At 31.2% G+C, this 18,601-nt stretch overlaps 2 protein-coding genes across 6 annotated transcripts; one reads left to right on the forward strand and one right to left on the reverse strand.

Annotated features, from left to right (window-relative positions):
• The first annotated feature begins 1,666 nt into the window (after positions 1-1,666).
• Positions 1,667-5,764, forward strand: LOC129910018 (5-demethoxyubiquinone hydroxylase, mitochondrial). The gene is made up of 4 exons (XM_055987254.1): positions 1,667-1,801; positions 4,889-5,201; positions 5,274-5,392; positions 5,464-5,764. The coding sequence occupies exons 2-4, from the start codon at positions 4,898-4,900 to the stop codon at positions 5,620-5,622; spliced, it is 582 nt and encodes a 193-aa protein (XP_055843229.1). The 5' UTR covers positions 1,667-1,801; positions 4,889-4,897; the 3' UTR covers positions 5,623-5,764.
• Positions 4,192-18,389, reverse strand: LOC129910017 (protein shifted). 5 transcript variants are annotated; one of them, XM_055987253.1, is made up of 8 exons: positions 17,653-18,389; positions 9,954-10,165; positions 9,653-9,895; positions 9,402-9,545; positions 5,806-6,003; positions 4,711-4,806; positions 4,455-4,655; positions 4,192-4,395 (listed from the first exon to the last, which is right to left on the reverse strand). In XM_055987253.1, exons 2-8 carry the CDS (start codon positions 10,135-10,137, stop codon positions 4,361-4,363), a joined length of 1,101 nt encoding a protein of 366 aa, XP_055843228.1. In that variant the 5' UTR covers positions 10,138-10,165; positions 17,653-18,389; the 3' UTR covers positions 4,192-4,360. The 5 variants fall into 5 exon arrangements, with proteins under 5 accessions (XP_055843228.1, XP_055843226.1, XP_055843225.1 ...); XM_055987251.1 differs by having other exon boundaries at positions 9,357-9,545; positions 17,639-18,098; XM_055987250.1 differs by having other exon boundaries at positions 9,357-9,545; positions 17,657-18,097.
• Positions 18,390-18,601: the final 212 nt, after the last annotated feature.

An 18,601-nucleotide genomic window follows, 5' to 3' on the forward strand; every position in this document is an offset into this window, starting at 1 on the left:
TTATAAAACTTGGAATAAAACTGTGAAAAGAATATATTAATATATGTTTAATTGTTTGTTACCTTTTTATTCTTGGGTTGGGAAAAATAAAATTTCTGCAAACAATTAAATTGTTTTTTTTTTTTTTTTTGACAAGCAAAAGTCACAAAACTAGATGTCAAATTACTATTTCCCGCTACCCTACCAAGGGGCGCCACCATAGCTTGAACCTGGTCCTGGCAGTCCATATATAATAGGTCAATGTTAAAGCTGCTTTGAACTACTTTTTCAGTATAGCAAAAGTAGTTCAAAGTAGTTTTAAGTACTAAAAAGTAGATAAGTCTCAAGTAGCACAAAAGTCTAAGATACACCAAAATATTTGGTGTAGTTTTTGCACTTTCGTGATATGCATTTTGAATATAAAAAATACACCATTTTCTCGTATAAAATAAACTCCGGTGGTTAAAAAAATATACCGATTTTGGTGTATAAATGGCACTAGTGGTATATTAAATGATCTGTTTTTTGTGAAAATTATCCCTTTGAAATTGAAAAATACACAGTAAATATATGGATAAAATACACCATTTAAATTATTCTGAATTAAAATTTGAACCAAAGTTTATTTTTTATCTCAAACAGTTTGATGAATTCTAATTCACACCATTTCTTATGAAATAAATGAAAATGAATTTTTATTCACTTTCATAATATTGCCAATGGTTAAATATGATTTTGTTTGCCAAATTTTAAAACGAAACACATTCTATCTACTAATTTTAGATGCTACCCCCTCTAAAAATCGAGCGCCTCAAAAATGTCAGTGAATTAATGATTTTTTTTTTCGATTTTAAGAATCCATTTTTCAAAAATTATAATTTTTGTGTTGTTTTACATTTTTTTAAGAAAAGTTATTTTATAATGAATCGAAAAAACTAAGAATGCGGGACTATTAGGTCGATAAATATACTATTTTAATAAAATAATTAATCGCTGTCTTCTATTTTTAAATGGCGTCCATTGAAAAATATGGCGTCTCCCACATATGCATTTTGGTGAATTTTATGTCCACAGGGTGTGCTTCCTACACCAAACAGAGTGTACAAAATAAACCGTTTTGGTTGATTTCAGAATCAAATGATTTTATGCACCATTAATGGTATATTATAAAAACAACTGAATTTCGGTGTATTTTTATCACGGAATCTCAAAAAAATGTTGAAATTTTGTACAGAAAAGACAGTGGTATAATTTTTATACCACTAATTTTGAGAAATACACCATATTTTTTCAATTTTCTCAATTTTACACCAAAATTAATGAATTTACACCAATTTATACACAAGTGTGCTACTTGAGGTATTTCCAAAGGAACGCAGCTAATAAATCTCTTTGACACTCTCTCTTTACTGTGTACAACGCCAAAAAAAAAAGTATAGGTAGGTTACTTCCAAAATTTCACATCTGAACGTTGACGTTTAGAATGTATAGGTAAAAGTCATTTTGACATGTTCACTCTGATACAAACTCCGAAAAAGAAGAATAACTTCAAAAAACAATTTTATAATTCTCAAAACTAGGCAGCGCATAATGCATTTAGCTAGCAGGTAATCTGCCTTAAAAATAAATCATTTTTTTTAACAACAGTTCTGAAATCTAAAATCGAACATACTTTTTTTGACAAGCAAACTGACAACAAACAGCTGTTTTTAGATGACAGCAAAAATTCCCATCTTTTTTGTCTTGCCGTGAAAAAAACAAACCAACTTGTTTATTTAATTTCACAACGTGATTAATTTTACCAAAATTTATAATAAATTATGTAAGTATTTCGCTTTAATTAATTTTAAATCATTTAAATACATAAAAAATATATTTTGCCTAATTCTAAAACACCATTGAAATTTCTATAAAATGTGTTTGTAATGATTAATCGCATAAAAACTCGTATCTAAACTCTCTTTATTTAGTATGGTCCCGACCAAATTGCAAAAATGATTTGATGTATGCTCTTCACCAAGCCATATGATGCATTAAGCACCTTGCTGATGAAATCGATGTTATACCTAGCTATAATCTGTGAACAACATCTTGAATGTGCTGCCACCAAGTGTTTATGGCTAGAGTTACAGTACTGTTTCACGGATGCCAATCCGATCATCAGACTCCTTAATTCCATTTGTGTGTAGCTACTGATTTTAGTAAGGCTTTCGACAAAATGTCCCACAAAATAATCATTTTCGAGTTAGAAGCTATGGGCTTTCCTTTTTTTTCTTCATCCTTTGGTTGAATTCATATTTAAATAAGAAAAAATACATAGTTTATTATAGATCTTCATTTTCCCTCCCCCTCAACGCACCTTCGGGTGTACCACAAGGCAGCCATCTAGGACCACTGTTACTCATTCTAGCAATGAACGATGTTACCCAGGTTCTTAACTTAGGACTTTCCATAAGAGTACAATAATGTAAACTGCAGGTAGCCATGGCACAGAGCAATAGGTAGATGACTTCAGAGCCAGGCATCGTGGGTTCGAGCCCAACGGTCGGCTCAGAAGTTTTTTCTAAATCGCCAGCTTAACTGAAGCCAATGAAACAATTTTCAACTATGTCTCCTCCTCTGTACCACGTAGTTCTATGTTATATGTTCTTTATTTGTGTCTATCTGTCTCTCTCTATTGTGTCATTTTCATGTGTTGTCTCAGTTAAATGGTCTCAGTTGCCCGTGCTGTTAAGTGTCTGTACTTCGTACATTTATGTGCGTTGTAATAGTAGAATGTAAACTAGTCATAGGTGCATATAAAGTTAAAGGGTGCATCATAGTCACTTCCATTTAAAATCGACAAACGTTCATTACTTACTTAGGGTGACCAGCACCGTAAGGCGGCTACAATCCGCTGTGGATTTGGGCCTCAACCAACAAGCTTTGCCAGCCAGCTCTATCCTTAGCTCGCTGCTTCCAGTTTCGCACGCCAAGTTGATCGAGGTCCCCTTCCACTTTGTTGCGCCACCTCAGTAGAGGTCTTTACTCTCTACTGCGCCGTCCCTCTGGGTTGGAGTCGAAAACTTTCCGGACCGGAGCATTGTTGTCCATGCGCTCCACGTTACCTAGCCTTCTCAGACATTCTCTTTTGGCTAGGATAGTGTCCTTGTACAACCCGTAAAGTTCGTTGTTGTATTTTCTTCTCCAATAAAGGGACACCTTAGTTGCTCGAGAGAGGGCTTTGCTGGTTAATTGCCTTCTCAAACCAAAGAAGCAGCATTTGGCAAGAGTAATTGTCCGTTTGATTTCAGTGCTGATGTTATTGTGTGTTTATAGTGGAGCCTAGGTAGACGAAGTCCTTTACTACCTCTAAGTTATGGTTGTCGAAGTTTCTGACGTTCATATCGATGTAAAAACATTGACAATATTCCTTAGTAATTTTGGTGGGTAGTACCTAACGAAATGAAAACCATTTCAAAATTTCTTTTTCGCACTTTTGCATACATAAAATACAATTACATTTAAAATGTATGTCTGAGGTCATTAACGCATCAAAAATTTGTATCAAAAATATTTCTGGTAAAAAGGTATTACAAAATTTATTACAAAATAACTCTAATCCAGCTTCCATAATTGACGAGTTGAAAGAAAGATACCGAATCTTAAATCGACTTAGTTATCCAAATCAGCCCACTGTCTTTATAAAAACTTGTTTTTTGTACTGTTCGATCAATTTGTAAACCACGTTTAAAAGCTTATATCTTTGAACAGAGTATTATTTCCAGTATAGGAGCCGCGTTTTATTGATAACTCAGTACTTAGCTCAGTAAAATTTTACACGGGAAACAACAACAAAAGATTGCTAAGGATAAACAAAAGTTTTTTATTTGTTGGTTTATTGAGAAATTTTTTTCTAAACTTATACACTTTTGATCCTTCAACAATAAGGATCATTAATAAATGAATAAAAGTAATAAATTGTTGTTTTTCACAGCATAAAATGTTTACTCAGTAAAATACTGAGTACCAATAAAACACGGCTAAGGTAAAAGGAGTTGTAACTCTTCTACATTTTAACATTTTCGTGATAAATTTCCTTCCAAAAGTTTTGGTCTAAAAATTTCTATTCTTATAAAAATTATAGAATGCCAAAAAAAAAGAAATAAATAACAAACATTACCGACTAAATGATATTTTTATCTATCACAAAATATTCTCTTAACACATTAATTGTTTTACATTTTATTTATGAATTTTCAAATTCAAATTTAATATATATTTATATTTTATATCCCATGCGAAGCTCATACATAATAGCTATGCTATATAATAATGACACTAAAACTGACTGTGTGTGTGTGAAGGAATTCTCTCAATTTCTCAAATTTGTTGTATTTTTTTAACTAGATTTTGAGCGACCTTTTTTTATTTTTCCTAAAATAAAAAGTTATTATTTAATATTAAAAATTTTTAAAAATAAATTTTAAACTTACGAGAGTTGCATTTCTTTCCTTGCCAACCCTCGTCACATTTGCATTTGCGATTTTGGCAAACACCATGCCAACAACGTCTTTTGCAAGTCGAACGCTGTATTCTTCCAATCTCGCAATGATTACCTCTGGTGCCATTTTGACACCGACATAAATTATTACCAATGCAACGTCCATTATTGCTGCATGGTACAACACATTTTGCTGTGAAAGAAAGGAAAATTAACTTGTTTCTTTATCTTTTTCAAAATTTTCTTACAAAACTCGCATCTCAATCCATAATAGCCCTTTGAGCAATGACAGGTGTCTTTTTGAATGCATTTCCCTCCATTCAAACATTTCTCCGCACAAATACCTGTGATGTGGAGAATAGAAATCAAGAAAACAAAAAAAATGAAAATAATTTACTTTTACATATTTTTTTTATTGACGACCAGACGAGAACAATGCTAAAGGTTTCAAACCGAGTCTTTGGTCAATCAGCAGCAGTTCGTTTGGTACACAAACGTGCTTGTCAACTAACTGATGAGATCATTCGAGTTGATCATGCTGGTGAATTGGGTGCTGATAGGATATATGCCGGACAAATGGCAGTCCTTGGCAATGGTCCAATGGGCAAAACAATAGCCCACATGTGGGAACAAGAGAAACACCATCGCAGTGAATTTGAGAAATTAATACGAGAATATAGAGTGAGACCGACTGTTATGACCCCCATTTGGAATGTAGCAGGATTCATGCTGGGTGCAGGTAGGTTTTTAATGTGAAATATTTTTGTTTAAAGAAATTATATCTTTTTTTTGTTTGTTTTGTTTTTTTAAGGAACTGCTCTTCTTGGAGAAAAGGCTGCAATGGCATGTACTGTAGCTGTAGAGACGGTTATTGTTGAACATTATAACGATCAATTGCGACAGTTAATGGAGAAACCCAATGTTGATAAAGTAATATAAAAAGAAGCCATTCTAAGTTGAAAATAAATTGATTATAATATCTTTTTGCAATGAATTTTCAGGAACTTCTTAACACAATAACGAAATTCAGAGATGAAGAGCAAGAACACCATGACATAGGTATTGATTCAGGAGCTGAGCAAGCACCATTTTATAAGGCACTGACTGAAGTTATTAAATTGGGTTGCAAGACGGCTATAAGTATTTCAAAGAAAATCTAAACAAATCGAAAAGAATAATTAACTATCACTAAAAAACACACTTTATAATTTTATTTTATAAAACTGTCGATAAGGGAAAAAAAACAGTTGCTTTTACTGTGTATTATAAAATTAAAATATATTTATATTTAATACCTTCAAACGAGGTTTGTTTTTTCTTGAATAAATAAATATATAACTTACCACCTTCACAATGTCGTCCTTGATAGCCATCCGGACATGAACATACAGCTGGAGCTGTACAATTTCCACCATTCATACATTGGGGATAGCAGAGTGCTGTTTGACAGTATTGACCCATATAGCCAGCTTTGCATTGGCATATATCATGATTGCAAAAGCCATTGTTGCCACACTTAAGACTGCATTGAGGATCAGGACCTTTTTTGTTTTATATTTTTTTTTTATGTTTAATTTATTTTTTTTTTATTATTAAAGTTTTTTGTCATAAATATTCAATTTCTAAAATATTTAAGTTATTTAATTTAAATGCAATAATTTTTTTTTTAATAACAAAAAACACAAGCAGTTGAAGTGAGCCGTTAGATACGGGGAGGGAAAAGTGTGTGTGTTTGTGTGTATGGAAGAAGTCTGACGATTTTTTTTTTAGATCAAAAAATTTAATGTAGCGTGATATTTTAGTTACCACGGCTCTAAATTCCGGGTAGTAAAGGAGCCTCCGATATAAACACAGGTGATGGAAAGGTTCAGAAACTTTAGGGGCTAAATATTTAGTCAAGTTTTGGGTTTCTGATTGGTTACCAGTTGTCAAAAAAATCATTCCAATTTAGGCAATTTTAATGGAAAGTTAGATATTTACTCGTCTACTTAAATTTCCTTTCAGAAAATGATGTTGACTAAATATTTATTCCCTTATGTTTCCTGAATGTGCCCAATAACACAAGCGTTGAAATTCAACGACGGTTTGAGAAAATAATTGACCTGCAAAGCCCTATCTCGAGCTTATAAAAGACTCTTATCACAATAATTTATTTATTGGGTTAGTGCAAGAGAAACTTAAAAAACAAATATAGGTACATATTAAAAATATAACAAAATATATAACTTAACTCTAAGATATGGCAAAGACAGCTGAAATGCAACAAGAAGAGTAACGCCCATATGATTCACTCTGGATTTAGTTTGGATTAAAGTTAATTTTAAATCCAATCACTTAAATCTGAATTTAATAAACTCAAAAAAAAAATAATTAAGTGATTATTGAATAAATTTTGTATAATTTGCATTTATCTTTATTTTTCCTTCACAAATTACTTGAAAAAACAACTGAATGAATACTGTGAAAATGAATTATACATCTGGATTTATAAAGTTAAACAGACCTCGTTTAAGCAGTTTAAATTTGTTTGGATTTAACGAGATTGGATTTAAAAAATTGGATTTAAGATTTGATTTAAATAGATAGTGAATATTATGGAATTGGATTTATTTTTGACATTTGACATTATTTACATCCAGATGTATTTTTTAAACTAGTGAATAATATGGCCGTTAAACTGGGTATACAAGAGGATTGATTGTTTGCATTACTTTGCATACGCGTCAAGAGTTCATTGAAGCCGTAGTCAGTACGGTTTTGGGATAAAAGAAAAAAAAAAAGGCACTGATCTTAGCTGGCCAGTTTTTTTATTGTATCAAGCATTGACCCTCAGGAGAGTTTGATCATGGGTCTATAATGTTTGATGTCATTTTTGCAGCCTTTTTTGTGAATAGAGATGATAGAAGAGCCTTTCCAAGGTTTATGAAAGACACAACTAGAGTTCGAAATCTAATAAAGGGATGTTAAAAGTTGGGCATAATTGGCAATCTATTTTTTTAAAACAATTGCTTGAAAGCCATCTGATTAGGTTTTTAATTTTGTTGGGCACTATTGAAAGGGAAATATTGGTAGTATTGAAAGACGTCTGTAGGCAGTTTTCAATATAACTTAAATATGTAGTCGAAATTATCATCGGTGTTATTAGAAGAAAACCCTTCGCTTGAAAAAATCGGAAGACAGATTTACGGAGTTTCAAAGTTGAGGGATATCCATCTGACTTTTTCTTGCAGTTAATAAACTGGAAAACTGTTTAGGGTCGGCAGTAAGCTCGACCTGAATCATTGTTCTGTGAAATTATTGTAAGGTATGAATTAATTCGAATAATCGGAGCGAGACCTACATTGAACGAACGTTTGCCAAAGTTTATTAAAATGATTGCTAAGTAAACGGAGTTCTTTCATAAACAAGAATGGAACAGAAGGACAAGTAGTCAAAGACGTTGGTATAAAGAGTATCAATCACCTCGTCAATATGCAAATGTTTTACGTGAAACTAAAATCGATTCTATTGATAAGATCGTTTGATTTGTTTAAGTTGCCTTTAAGAAAATTATACTTTCGCTGCGTTAGAATATCAGTATTAGGATGTTCAATAATGCATGCAAAATTTAAAGAAATCAGGGGTTGATATGTAATTGTTAAGTTGTTAGATGTATGTACGTCTGTACTGCCGTGTTAAGCAAAAAGGGCCTATATCCATTTTAGTAGTAGCATTTTACTGACAATGGAAAAGAGTTGAGAATTGTAAATGTGCTCAGTTTCAAAAATGATTTTAAGCAACTTGTAAGAAAAATTATATTTTTTAGTTTATATACAATAATAATATATTGCCCAAGCTTCCCAAATGGGTATCTATTTTTTGTTTTACAGTTTAAATAAGTGCATTTTTCTATTAAAGAATACAGCGGAGTTATGTCGTTGTGCTCATCTTCACTGACTATTTTCAGCCACATGATGTCAAATATGCCTTTAACTCAATTTTGGATTTTTGTCGTATACGCTTTTTTTTGCTTAGTACGGCAGTGTAATGCTCAGAAATTTGCAAGGTAAGAACACTGTCTAAAGATTATTTGAGGCTATGAGAACAATTATAGTGGCGTAAGCCATAAAATTCAGTTTTGAACTACGCGAGATTTAAGAAACAGGGTTTTTTAAAACAGCACTTTTTTGAGTGCCATCTAGTCTTGAGTGTAGCAATCTGCAAACATCTTTTTTTTTTGTATTAAAATAGATATATTAAGAGACCCATTTTTATGAAAAACTAATTTTCGAAAAAAAAGTGGGTTACGCCACTATTGTTCTAATAGCTTGATTTGTGTTATGTCATCGGAAACTAATTTATACTTGGTTGAAAATTAATTAAAACATTATTTTTGTTCTTTGCAAAATACTAAGAACATGCAAAGCAGTTTTCCAACAGACCCCCAAAAATATGCTACATTATGGGCAATTTTGAAAAAAAAATCTGTTTCAAAACTGAACATGTTAAAGAATGTGAGCCTAGGAAAGTCCTAAAACACAATAATTTTTTAACGGAAATTTCTAAGAATGTACCATTATAAGATTGGAAAACTTGACCATGAATTTTTCATTCTTTAATTTTTGTTATTGAAATCGTCAGACTTCCAAGGACACACAGATAAAAAATAAATCAAAATTTAATCAAAGCATTCTCTAAGAAGTAAAAAAGCAAGAATTCCAAGCAAATGCTATTTGTGCATTTTAAAATTATTTTAGTCACAATTAAAAATTTGCAAAAATTATGGCTTTACTTAGCATAACTACTCTAATAGGCTCTTAGTGTGAAAAAAGTTGTTTGTTTGTTGTTTTCTTTCTTTTTTTCTAGTTAAAAAAAAAAAACAACAAAAAAAATAGATAAAAAGCATATACACTACCTTGCTGGGATGTTAGTGGGTTGGAAGCGGTTCTATCATACACACCTCTATGTGCGCATTCCTTTTTGAAACGCAGCCTTAGTGGTGTACCTGGCAGAGGTTTACCTTTGCGATTTTGTATAAGCAAACCTATGCTGAACATAGCCGTTCCAGAGTTGTTTCCCGTACATGGTAGAAAAATGCTAAAATCTTGTCCCCATAAAGTATAACGATGATCATTGCGAGTTGCGAGTGAAATGGTGACAAAAAGAAGAACAAATTCAAGAGAAAGAATAAAAATAAAATAATGACATTACCTTTTTCATGATGTGGTATTCTGCCTTTGGTCTTAATTGAAACAGTTGGTGTTTTAAGAATACTCTCATCGGTTGATTTCAAACGATCGAAATTATAGTCATACTTTTTATTTCCTGATTTCCATGTAAAGTTGACGTTGTTCACTTCTGAGGGTATTGTCGGTAGATATTGATTAAAGTTTGGATCTCGTAGATCTGTGTAGACTTTTCCATTTTGTATAGCATAGATTTTTATACTAAAGCCTTGGAATAGAATTTTATTATGTTTTCTTCATTGGATTTTGTTAAAAAAAAAACATACCACTTAGAACTCGCAATTGTTGTTCATTGATCCATAATGATAAATCTTCTTCTTCTTGTTCATCGGATTGTTGACGATCTTGTTTCTTGTTGCGTCTGCCTTCGGCACCATTTTTTCTACATTGTACGCAGGATATGGAAACAATAAACAGCAAGAATAGCACAAACGGCCATTTGGAACTCATTTCTCTTTACTATAACTGTTTTATTAATCTAGTTTTGATTTTAAAATTTAATAATACAAAAATAATTATAATTAGATACAAAATCTTGTCTTAAAAGTTTTGATATTGAAACTTTTGTAAAACCGAGATAAATCCCGGAATGAGATACATAAGAACATTTTGGGGGATGATTCTTGAGTATATTTTAAGAAATTGTTCTACAGTAACTCTCTTTCTGCAAAGTTGATACCCTTCAGCGATGATTTAAGAAAACGCTTAGTTTGGTATGCCTTTACTCATGTTAGTGTTCACTTCTCCGTTAATACTTACGATAGAAACTTCATTAATGTCTTGATTTTTAGAAGAAATGCCATTCTTTGTAACTGCATTTAAAAAATGTTAATATTTTTTTTTATTGCTCAGATATTAATTTTTAAAGGGTATTTGTTTTTTCTTGCCCATGATCATTTTTTACTTTGGGGCTGATTTTCTTAGATAAATGTATTATAAATTTATTCTTATGAATAAAACAATAATAAACAAAAAAGTCACTGACAAGTTTGCCAGAAAACTTATAGATTTTATGATATTTAGGAAAAAGTGTACCAGAGGGGCCCAATTCCGCAAGAGTGAATTCAGAGAAAAACTCACTCTTGCGGAATTGGGCCCCAGGTAAAGTCTTTAAAAAATGTGTGTGAATTAAAAATTTATTTTTGTAGTTTAAGTTTATTTCTGTTAAAACCTAGTTACAACAATTATTTAACAACAATTATTTAAAGTGTGCTCCTTGATTTTGTGTGCTTGATAGAGTCCGTTTTTTTTTTGGATTTTATTGCGAATCGAAATTGTAAATTTTGTACAAATCGCAAAGATTTTAAAATGAATTGTATCTTCATTTTCGAAATCTCTCTTCAACTGATCATTAAGGCCATCGTTGGTTTTTGGTACGAATAAATCTCTACCTTTAAGAGGGTAATTGTCATATCGAGCCTTTTTCGCAGTACATATTATCGTAAGCGACATGGCGCTTACTTATTTTAATTTTTTTTTTTTAATATTGTGATCTCGGATCAAAAATAATTGATTTTTTTTTTAGCAATCTTTTGCTTCCAAAAACACAAACAAAAAAAAACTTTGAAAAATTCTCCAAAAGCATTTTTTAAGCTAAATGCAAATTATCGAAAAATATTATGCCGAGCTAAAATTTATCTGAGCAATTATCGATAATTTGTATGGAAGCTAAAATTTAGATCGCATCTAAGTACCAGGCCTTAAAACAAAAAACAAAACTTGTTTTTTAAATTTAAAAACGTTTTTTGACAGGTTTTCTAAACGAAGTATGCAATTTTATTTCTTGTGTAACGAAGAATTTTTAGATTTTTTTTTGAAAATCGTTAGCAACGTTTTTCTAAAAGTAGCTTTTTTATAAAAAAAAATCAGGGCCGTTTTCAAAAAATTGATTTAAAATAAAAAATTGAATATTTAAAAAAATTTAAAAAATTTTGTTTTGATAATTTTTCCAAATTTTAATATCACTTTTCGACCGGAGCTCATAATAGGGGGAAAAGTGAAAATCAATTTTTTCCGACTGGAATCTTGTTTACGTGAAACTGAATGTGGTGATTATCTTATTTGAACTCGATTCACGTGAATCGAAAGATTCCCCTCCTTTATAACTTGAAATTGGTTTTGAAAACCTTCTAATTAACGCTTCTTATTTCAGTCTTTCACGTGAATCGAATAGCAGAATAGAGCCGAATAATAAAGAATCAAAATAAGGATATTTTATTTAGAATTGTTAACTACGCTGACAACCAAAAATAAAAAAAATACATTTCCTGGAACAATATTTAAAATAATACATTGAACGCAGAAAAAAAAAGCGCAACAGGCAACACTGTTTAATAATTTCAACTTAAAGTTTATCTTTCCCCCATAATCTCAATAATTAATAATTTTTTTCTAAACATTTAACTACTTCTCAAGCCTAATTAAATTTACCATTAAGTGATGGAATTCATTGAGTTATACTTTAACCGTTTTGTAATTAAAATAGTTTCATTAACATTTTAATTTTAATGCATTTTTGATGAATTGGTACCAGGTGTTCTTTTTATTAGATACTTGAAACTATAAATTAGTTTTAAATTTATTATTGATATTATTGAGTTTGTATATAAATGATAATTACTAAGATATACTTTTCTATAGGTTTTAGGTGTGCTTTTTTTTACCACTTTTGATGTCATGCCTTATTTTGAAGATTTTTTTTTAAATATAAATCATAACGGTTTCTATAAGAACTATTTTCCTTCTTTAAAAAACTGTTTAAATCTTTGCAATATCTTTTTTATTGCCCGAGATATTTTGAAATGAAGTAAGTGTGTTTTTATCAAAAAGGAGATTAAAACGTGATATCTGTTTGATACATTACAATAAGCCAAAAAAACTAACGATATCTCGAACAATAAAAAACATATCGAAAAGTTTTAAAAAGATCTTAAAAGAAGGAAAATAGTTCTTATAGAAACTGTTATAATTTATATTTAAAAACAAAATTTCTTCACATAAAGCATAACCTCAAAAGTAGTTTTTTTGTGCACCTGTGCACTGGTCTACAAAATTTAGTTTTTTTTTGGTGCCGAGATTATGATATACTTTTCTATAAGTTTTTGATGTACTGAAATCGAATCTGAAATCAAAAATATCCTATCAGCTCCCGTTTTTGAAAAATTACCGTTAGAAAGTTCGAAAAAATCGTTTTTTTGACTTTTTTGGAGTTAACAAGATCTTCCCCACATGAACCAAAATATACTTTTCTAAAGGTTTTGGGTGTGTTGAATTCGAATCTGAAGTCAAAAATATCAAAAATATCAGCTCCCGTTTTGGAAATATTACCGTTAGAAAATGCAAAACAAACGTTTTTTTTATCACTTTTGATGTCATGCCTTATTTTGAAGATTTTTTTTTTAAATATAAATCATAACGGTTTCTATAAGAACTATTTTACTTCTTTCAAAAACTGTTTAAATCTTTGCAATATCTTTTTTATTGCCCGAGATATTTTGAAATGAAGTAAGTGTGTTTTTATCAAAAAGGAGATGAAAACGTGATATCTCTTTGATACATTACAATAAGCCAAAAAACTGACGATATCTCGAACAATAAAAAAGATATCGAAAAGTTTTAAAAAGATCTTAAAAGAAGGAAAATAGTTCTTATAGAAACCGTTATAATTTATATTTAAAAACAAAATTTCTTCACATAATGCATAACCCCAAAAGTAGTTTTTTTTTACATCTTTTAAAGGTAATATTTCTAAAACGGGAGCTTATAGGATATTACTGAATTCAGATTCGAATTCCTATAGAAAAGTATATCTTAGTCTCGTCACCAAAAACCTTGTAGACCTGTGCACTGGTCTACAAAATTTAGTTTTTTTTTTTTTGGTGCCGAGACTATGATATACTTTTCTATAAGTTTTTGATGTGCTGAAATCGAATCTGAAATCAAAAATATCCTATCAGCTGCCGTTTTGGAAATATTACCGTTAGAAAATGCAAAACAAACGTTTTTTTTACCACTTTTGATGTTATGCCTTAATTTGAAGAATTTTTTTTAAATATAATTTATAACGGTTTCTATAAGAAACATTTTCCTTCTTTCAAGACCTGTTTAAATCTTTGCAATATCTTTTTTACTGCCGGAGATATCTTAAAATGAAGTAAGTGTGTTTTTATCAAGAAGGAGATGAAAACGTGATATCTGTTTGATACATTACAATAACCCAAAAAACTGACTATATCTCGAACAATAAAAAAGATATCGAAAAGATTTAAAAAGATCTTGAAAGAAGGAATATAGTTCTTATTAGGCTTGTGTAGTTAGCGAACGAACTAGTTCAATGAACTAGTGAACTTAGTTCACTTACTTAGTTCAATTTAGTTCGCGACTAGCGCAAAAGGTTTTTTTTCAAAAAACTAAACAGCAACCTAGAGCAGTCGTATTATGACATTACAAAACAGCTTGCGCTCACCTTACATTATCATTTTGTTTTATATATTTTTTGGGTGAAAGGCATTCCCATCTATATATAGGGAAATTTCAAATTTGGTCCTTGTCTCCTTGTCTTATACGCCGACAGCGCCCTTTTAACCCGACAGACGTTTAAAGAATACGGCATATGAAATTGCATCCAATTCTTTGTGGAGCGAAATCAATTCTTCTGCTCTACCTCAAGATTTAGATGTAAAACAAAAGGCCCATTGTGCCAGTATCAGCGTTTCTTCTTCAAGCACCACTTATTTATTTCTGAGCAAGAACAAAAAACAAGTAGCATCTTGGTCCTTGCATTACTATGAATTCGATTTAATGAAAGCAAAATTAACTTCTTCTAGACTTTCGTCATGAACCAGAAAGCATGAACAAGTATATGAACGAAATTAAGAATTTTTATAAAAAATAAAATATGTATCTGTTATTTTTAGGTTGTATTTGTTTTATTATGTAGAATACTTCAATTTTACATAAATTTGGATACAGTTTGTACAAACTAATTTTGTTTTTTAATTCTAACAAAACCGGAGTGATTAAAATAAATTAAAATAAATAGTTCAGAACTAGTTCAGTAGCGTGATTTGAACTAAAGTGATCGATCACTCAAATGAACTAAAGTGCCCAACTCTAGTTCTTATAGAAACCGTTATAATTTATATTTAAAAAAAAATGTCTTTACATAAAAGCATAACCTCAAAAGTAGTTTTTTTACATCTTCTAACGGATTCGAATTCAGCACACGGAAAACCTATGGAAAAGTATACCATAGTCTCGGCACCAAAAACCTTGTTGACCTGTGTTATTAATGAATGTGGTATCGATCCATTTGGGGTAAACTTTCTTGAAGAATTTTGATAAATTTAATTGCATTTTAAAATTTTAAAACCCTTTTTGAGGGTTTGCATTTTTAAAAACTTAAAAATGCAAACCCTTAAATATATCGAAACATACAAAAATGGACTTATACCACTTTAAAATACAACGGCTCATACCTATGAAATTTTATAACTGAACTCAAAAATTTTAATGATAAGATTTTTGGATATTCGACAGTTATTTTTTTCAAAACAGGAGCATTTATAAGATTTAAAAAAATCTACAAAATTGGAATTCCCCCGAATTTGGGGTGGAATTCTGTAGCTCGTAAACGAACAAACGTTTTCGTGTGTGCGAACGGTTTGCTTCATGTAACCTGAAAAACCAAAGAATTTGTTCCAAATTTATCGCACATTTTCTTTCGAATGATCCTTTTCGTTTCGTTTCTTACAGAATGTGGCCTCTAGCAAATTTGAGAAAGGTTTAATGCTTTTTTTTTAATTTGTTTGTGTTTAATTTTCTTTTTCTTTACTTAAAAAAAAATTAAAAATTTCCAAATTTGTATATCAAAACCTTTCAAATTAAAAGCAACCGTTATTGACATTGACTGACATAAATGCTGAACTCAAAGTCCCTATAAATTATTTTGAGTGGCGCCGCTTTGGAAGATAAGCTAACTTAATTACTTCTTGTTTCTTAAAAAAAAACGTCATCAAAAATCCAATCACATTAATTTTTTTTTTTTTTTTTTTTTCTTGAATAAACTACAATGCGTAAAATAAAGTTTCACCACAAATGACTATTTTCTTTCCTTATCTGTACCTTTTTACATTTGTCACAACATCAACAAAATATTTTTTAAAACACTTGAACTAAACCTGACCCATTGATAAAAATAATTTAGAAGAACAATAATGTGCTTAGAAAAAATTGTTCATCTTTCATCATAAGAGCCATACAAAAAACTGCTAATAAAAAAATCCGGTTGTAATTACAACAACAATAGCAAATAGCCAGTCAATCACAGTAGTTCAAAGCACAATTATTGTTTACTCAAGAATTTTGCACAAAATCATTAATAAAAAAAAAATTCAATTGAAATGAAGAGAGCACATGGCTTTTTCATATCAGTATTGGCTAATAATAGAAATATTAATTTATTTTTTTTATTATTTTATAAAGTGCGAACAATAAACAAGAGCTAATGGGCTCATGTTCTAGCACTTTAAAATTGCCTCATTCAAAAAATGAACTCATCTTTAATAAACATCGTATACGACGATGATGTATTTAAACAACCTCTCAAAAACCAACCAACAACCAAACGTAAACAACCGATAAAAATCCAATTAAAACAGCGCAGAGGCAACAGCGCAACACCAGCTGTCTGCCCAGGTGTCTAGAAAATCACACTTGCTACTCTATTCCATGGTGTAAACAAATCAATTTTCAAAAACGTTCACCACTTTATATTGCCGGCTATTAATTTCCCATAAAAAACCAGATATACAAGTAGGATTTGGGTAGATTTTTTTTCTGTTTTTTTTTTTTTTTTTATCAGCTTGCATCGTGCAACCTAAACTCATCTTTTTTCTGTTTTTCTCTTTATTTTTTTGTTGTTTTGTACAACAGGAAAGATAAAAAACCGCAATACCACTTCCTGCCGACACCATACCAACGACAACAACCAGAAGGGCTTCTTTTTGTAGTGCTTCGGCTTTGGCTTCCTTGCAGCCAGTCTGCCACCTCATTCTTTACACATCCCTCCCCCTTTGTTGTTGTTTTTTTTTTTCTGTCCAACAACATCCACATGAGCTGAGCAAAAGCAACACAATCTACCTGACTGTCTACCTGGCTTCGACGACGACCTGGACTTGCCTAGAATGGTCGGTCGGTCGTCGTCACATCTTCGTCGTCGTCTTGTTCGCTCCCAGAGTTTATTTTTGGTCATACACTTGCTGCTTTATAAGACAAAAAAAAAAAAAAAAAACAAAAAAAGTGTATGATGAAAAACGCGAGAAATAACTTATGGCCATGCACTGATCGTCGTCGTATAAGAGAAACCAGTTAAAGTCGCAACAGGTAGAGTAGAGAGGAGGCATTCGCATCCGCCGCCGATCGCCACCGATGGAAATAGACACAGACATAGATTGTGCAAATGCACAAAAATACACTTGAAATTAAAAATATATATCATTGTTCTTCTTCTTCTTATTTAAACAAAGAATCTCCCCAAAAATCACTCTTGACCTCGAACTATTCGCGAAGATGCAGATCGAGACGTATGGATATAAATTGCAAGAGCACGATTTGTATGCTCTTGACTGGGAATAATATGGAATGCAATTTTGATTTTATTCACTCGTGGGCGTTATTCATTAAATTATTTTCTTTATTTTTTTGGTTTGATGGATCTCCAGCAGTAATCTGGATGGATCTGGGGTACTTAAAAACATCACACACTCAAGTATTGTTCGTTACGAACCACGTATTAACTACATATTTGGAAATATAGCTTATTTAAGAGTAATTCAAATATCGATCGTTTTTCAAAAACGTTTCAACATCAAAACCTTATCTGGATCAATTTCCAGAACAATCAAGACAGACTATCTATCTTTTATTGAACACAAATAAAATAAAAAATTACATTAAAAAAATAACTAACTATATTGGTTGCGTTTGAATCGAATCTTGATTTAATAAAATGTATCGCAACCTGTTGCCGATAAACGATTTGAACCGTACCGCATCTGGATGAACACTGAGTAATTAAACTCCACACCACACTAGACAGTGCCGAGCCAGAGACACACAGAACCATACCAGATACCACCATCACCACCAGCACTAATACTTGTCCGAAACTACCATCCGGACAACGTAGAAGAGTCGCTGTCGCGATCGTCGTTGTCGGTCGTTTTACTCAGCGTCAGAAGCACAGCAGCAGTCGTATTTTCCAGCAGCAGGTTTGATCGAGTGCGATAAGAGTAACTTCATTTATATCGTCTACATACCTCGACGACGACGACGACTCGACATGTCGGCTGATCGTGTAATTTTTCTTTCTCTTCTTCTTTTTGTTTTGCTTGATGGTTTTCTTTTTTTTTATTTTGTTCGTTTTTTTTCTTTTATTTGAAATCTGTCTGTGGAGTATTTTTGTGTGACCGTAACCGGCTGATTCTTCTTGGATTGGAATTATACCATTTTGCAATATACTAAACGCGACCAAGATTTCTTTCGCCCATTAAAGAATACTGGATTTAGTAGTGATGGCCTGCTTAAGTTAGTAAATGCTGTTTTTACTAGTTCTGGAGATGCCACTTAAGATTTAAAAGGATATGAATTATCATCAGAATGTGTACGATATTGTGTTCATATATGTTATGAATTTTTATTGCTAGGCGTTTTAAGTTGTTATTTTATAATTTATCGTATTTCAAAAAATAGAGTGGCAAAAGAGAAAATTATTTCTTAAGAGAACAAATCCTAAAAATTTCATCAAAATCGTTAAAATCGTTTTTGAGAATCCATCGATGAAATTTTTAGATTCTGTTTTCGCATACTATATATGAGTTAAAAGGTTTCTAAAAACCAATATGAGAAAGGGAAC

The sequence above is a fragment of the Episyrphus balteatus genome, chromosome 2, assembly GCF_945859705.1.
Source record: "Episyrphus balteatus chromosome 2, idEpiBalt1.1, whole genome shotgun sequence".
Classification (NCBI taxonomy): domain Eukaryota; kingdom Metazoa; phylum Arthropoda; class Insecta; order Diptera; family Syrphidae; genus Episyrphus; species Episyrphus balteatus.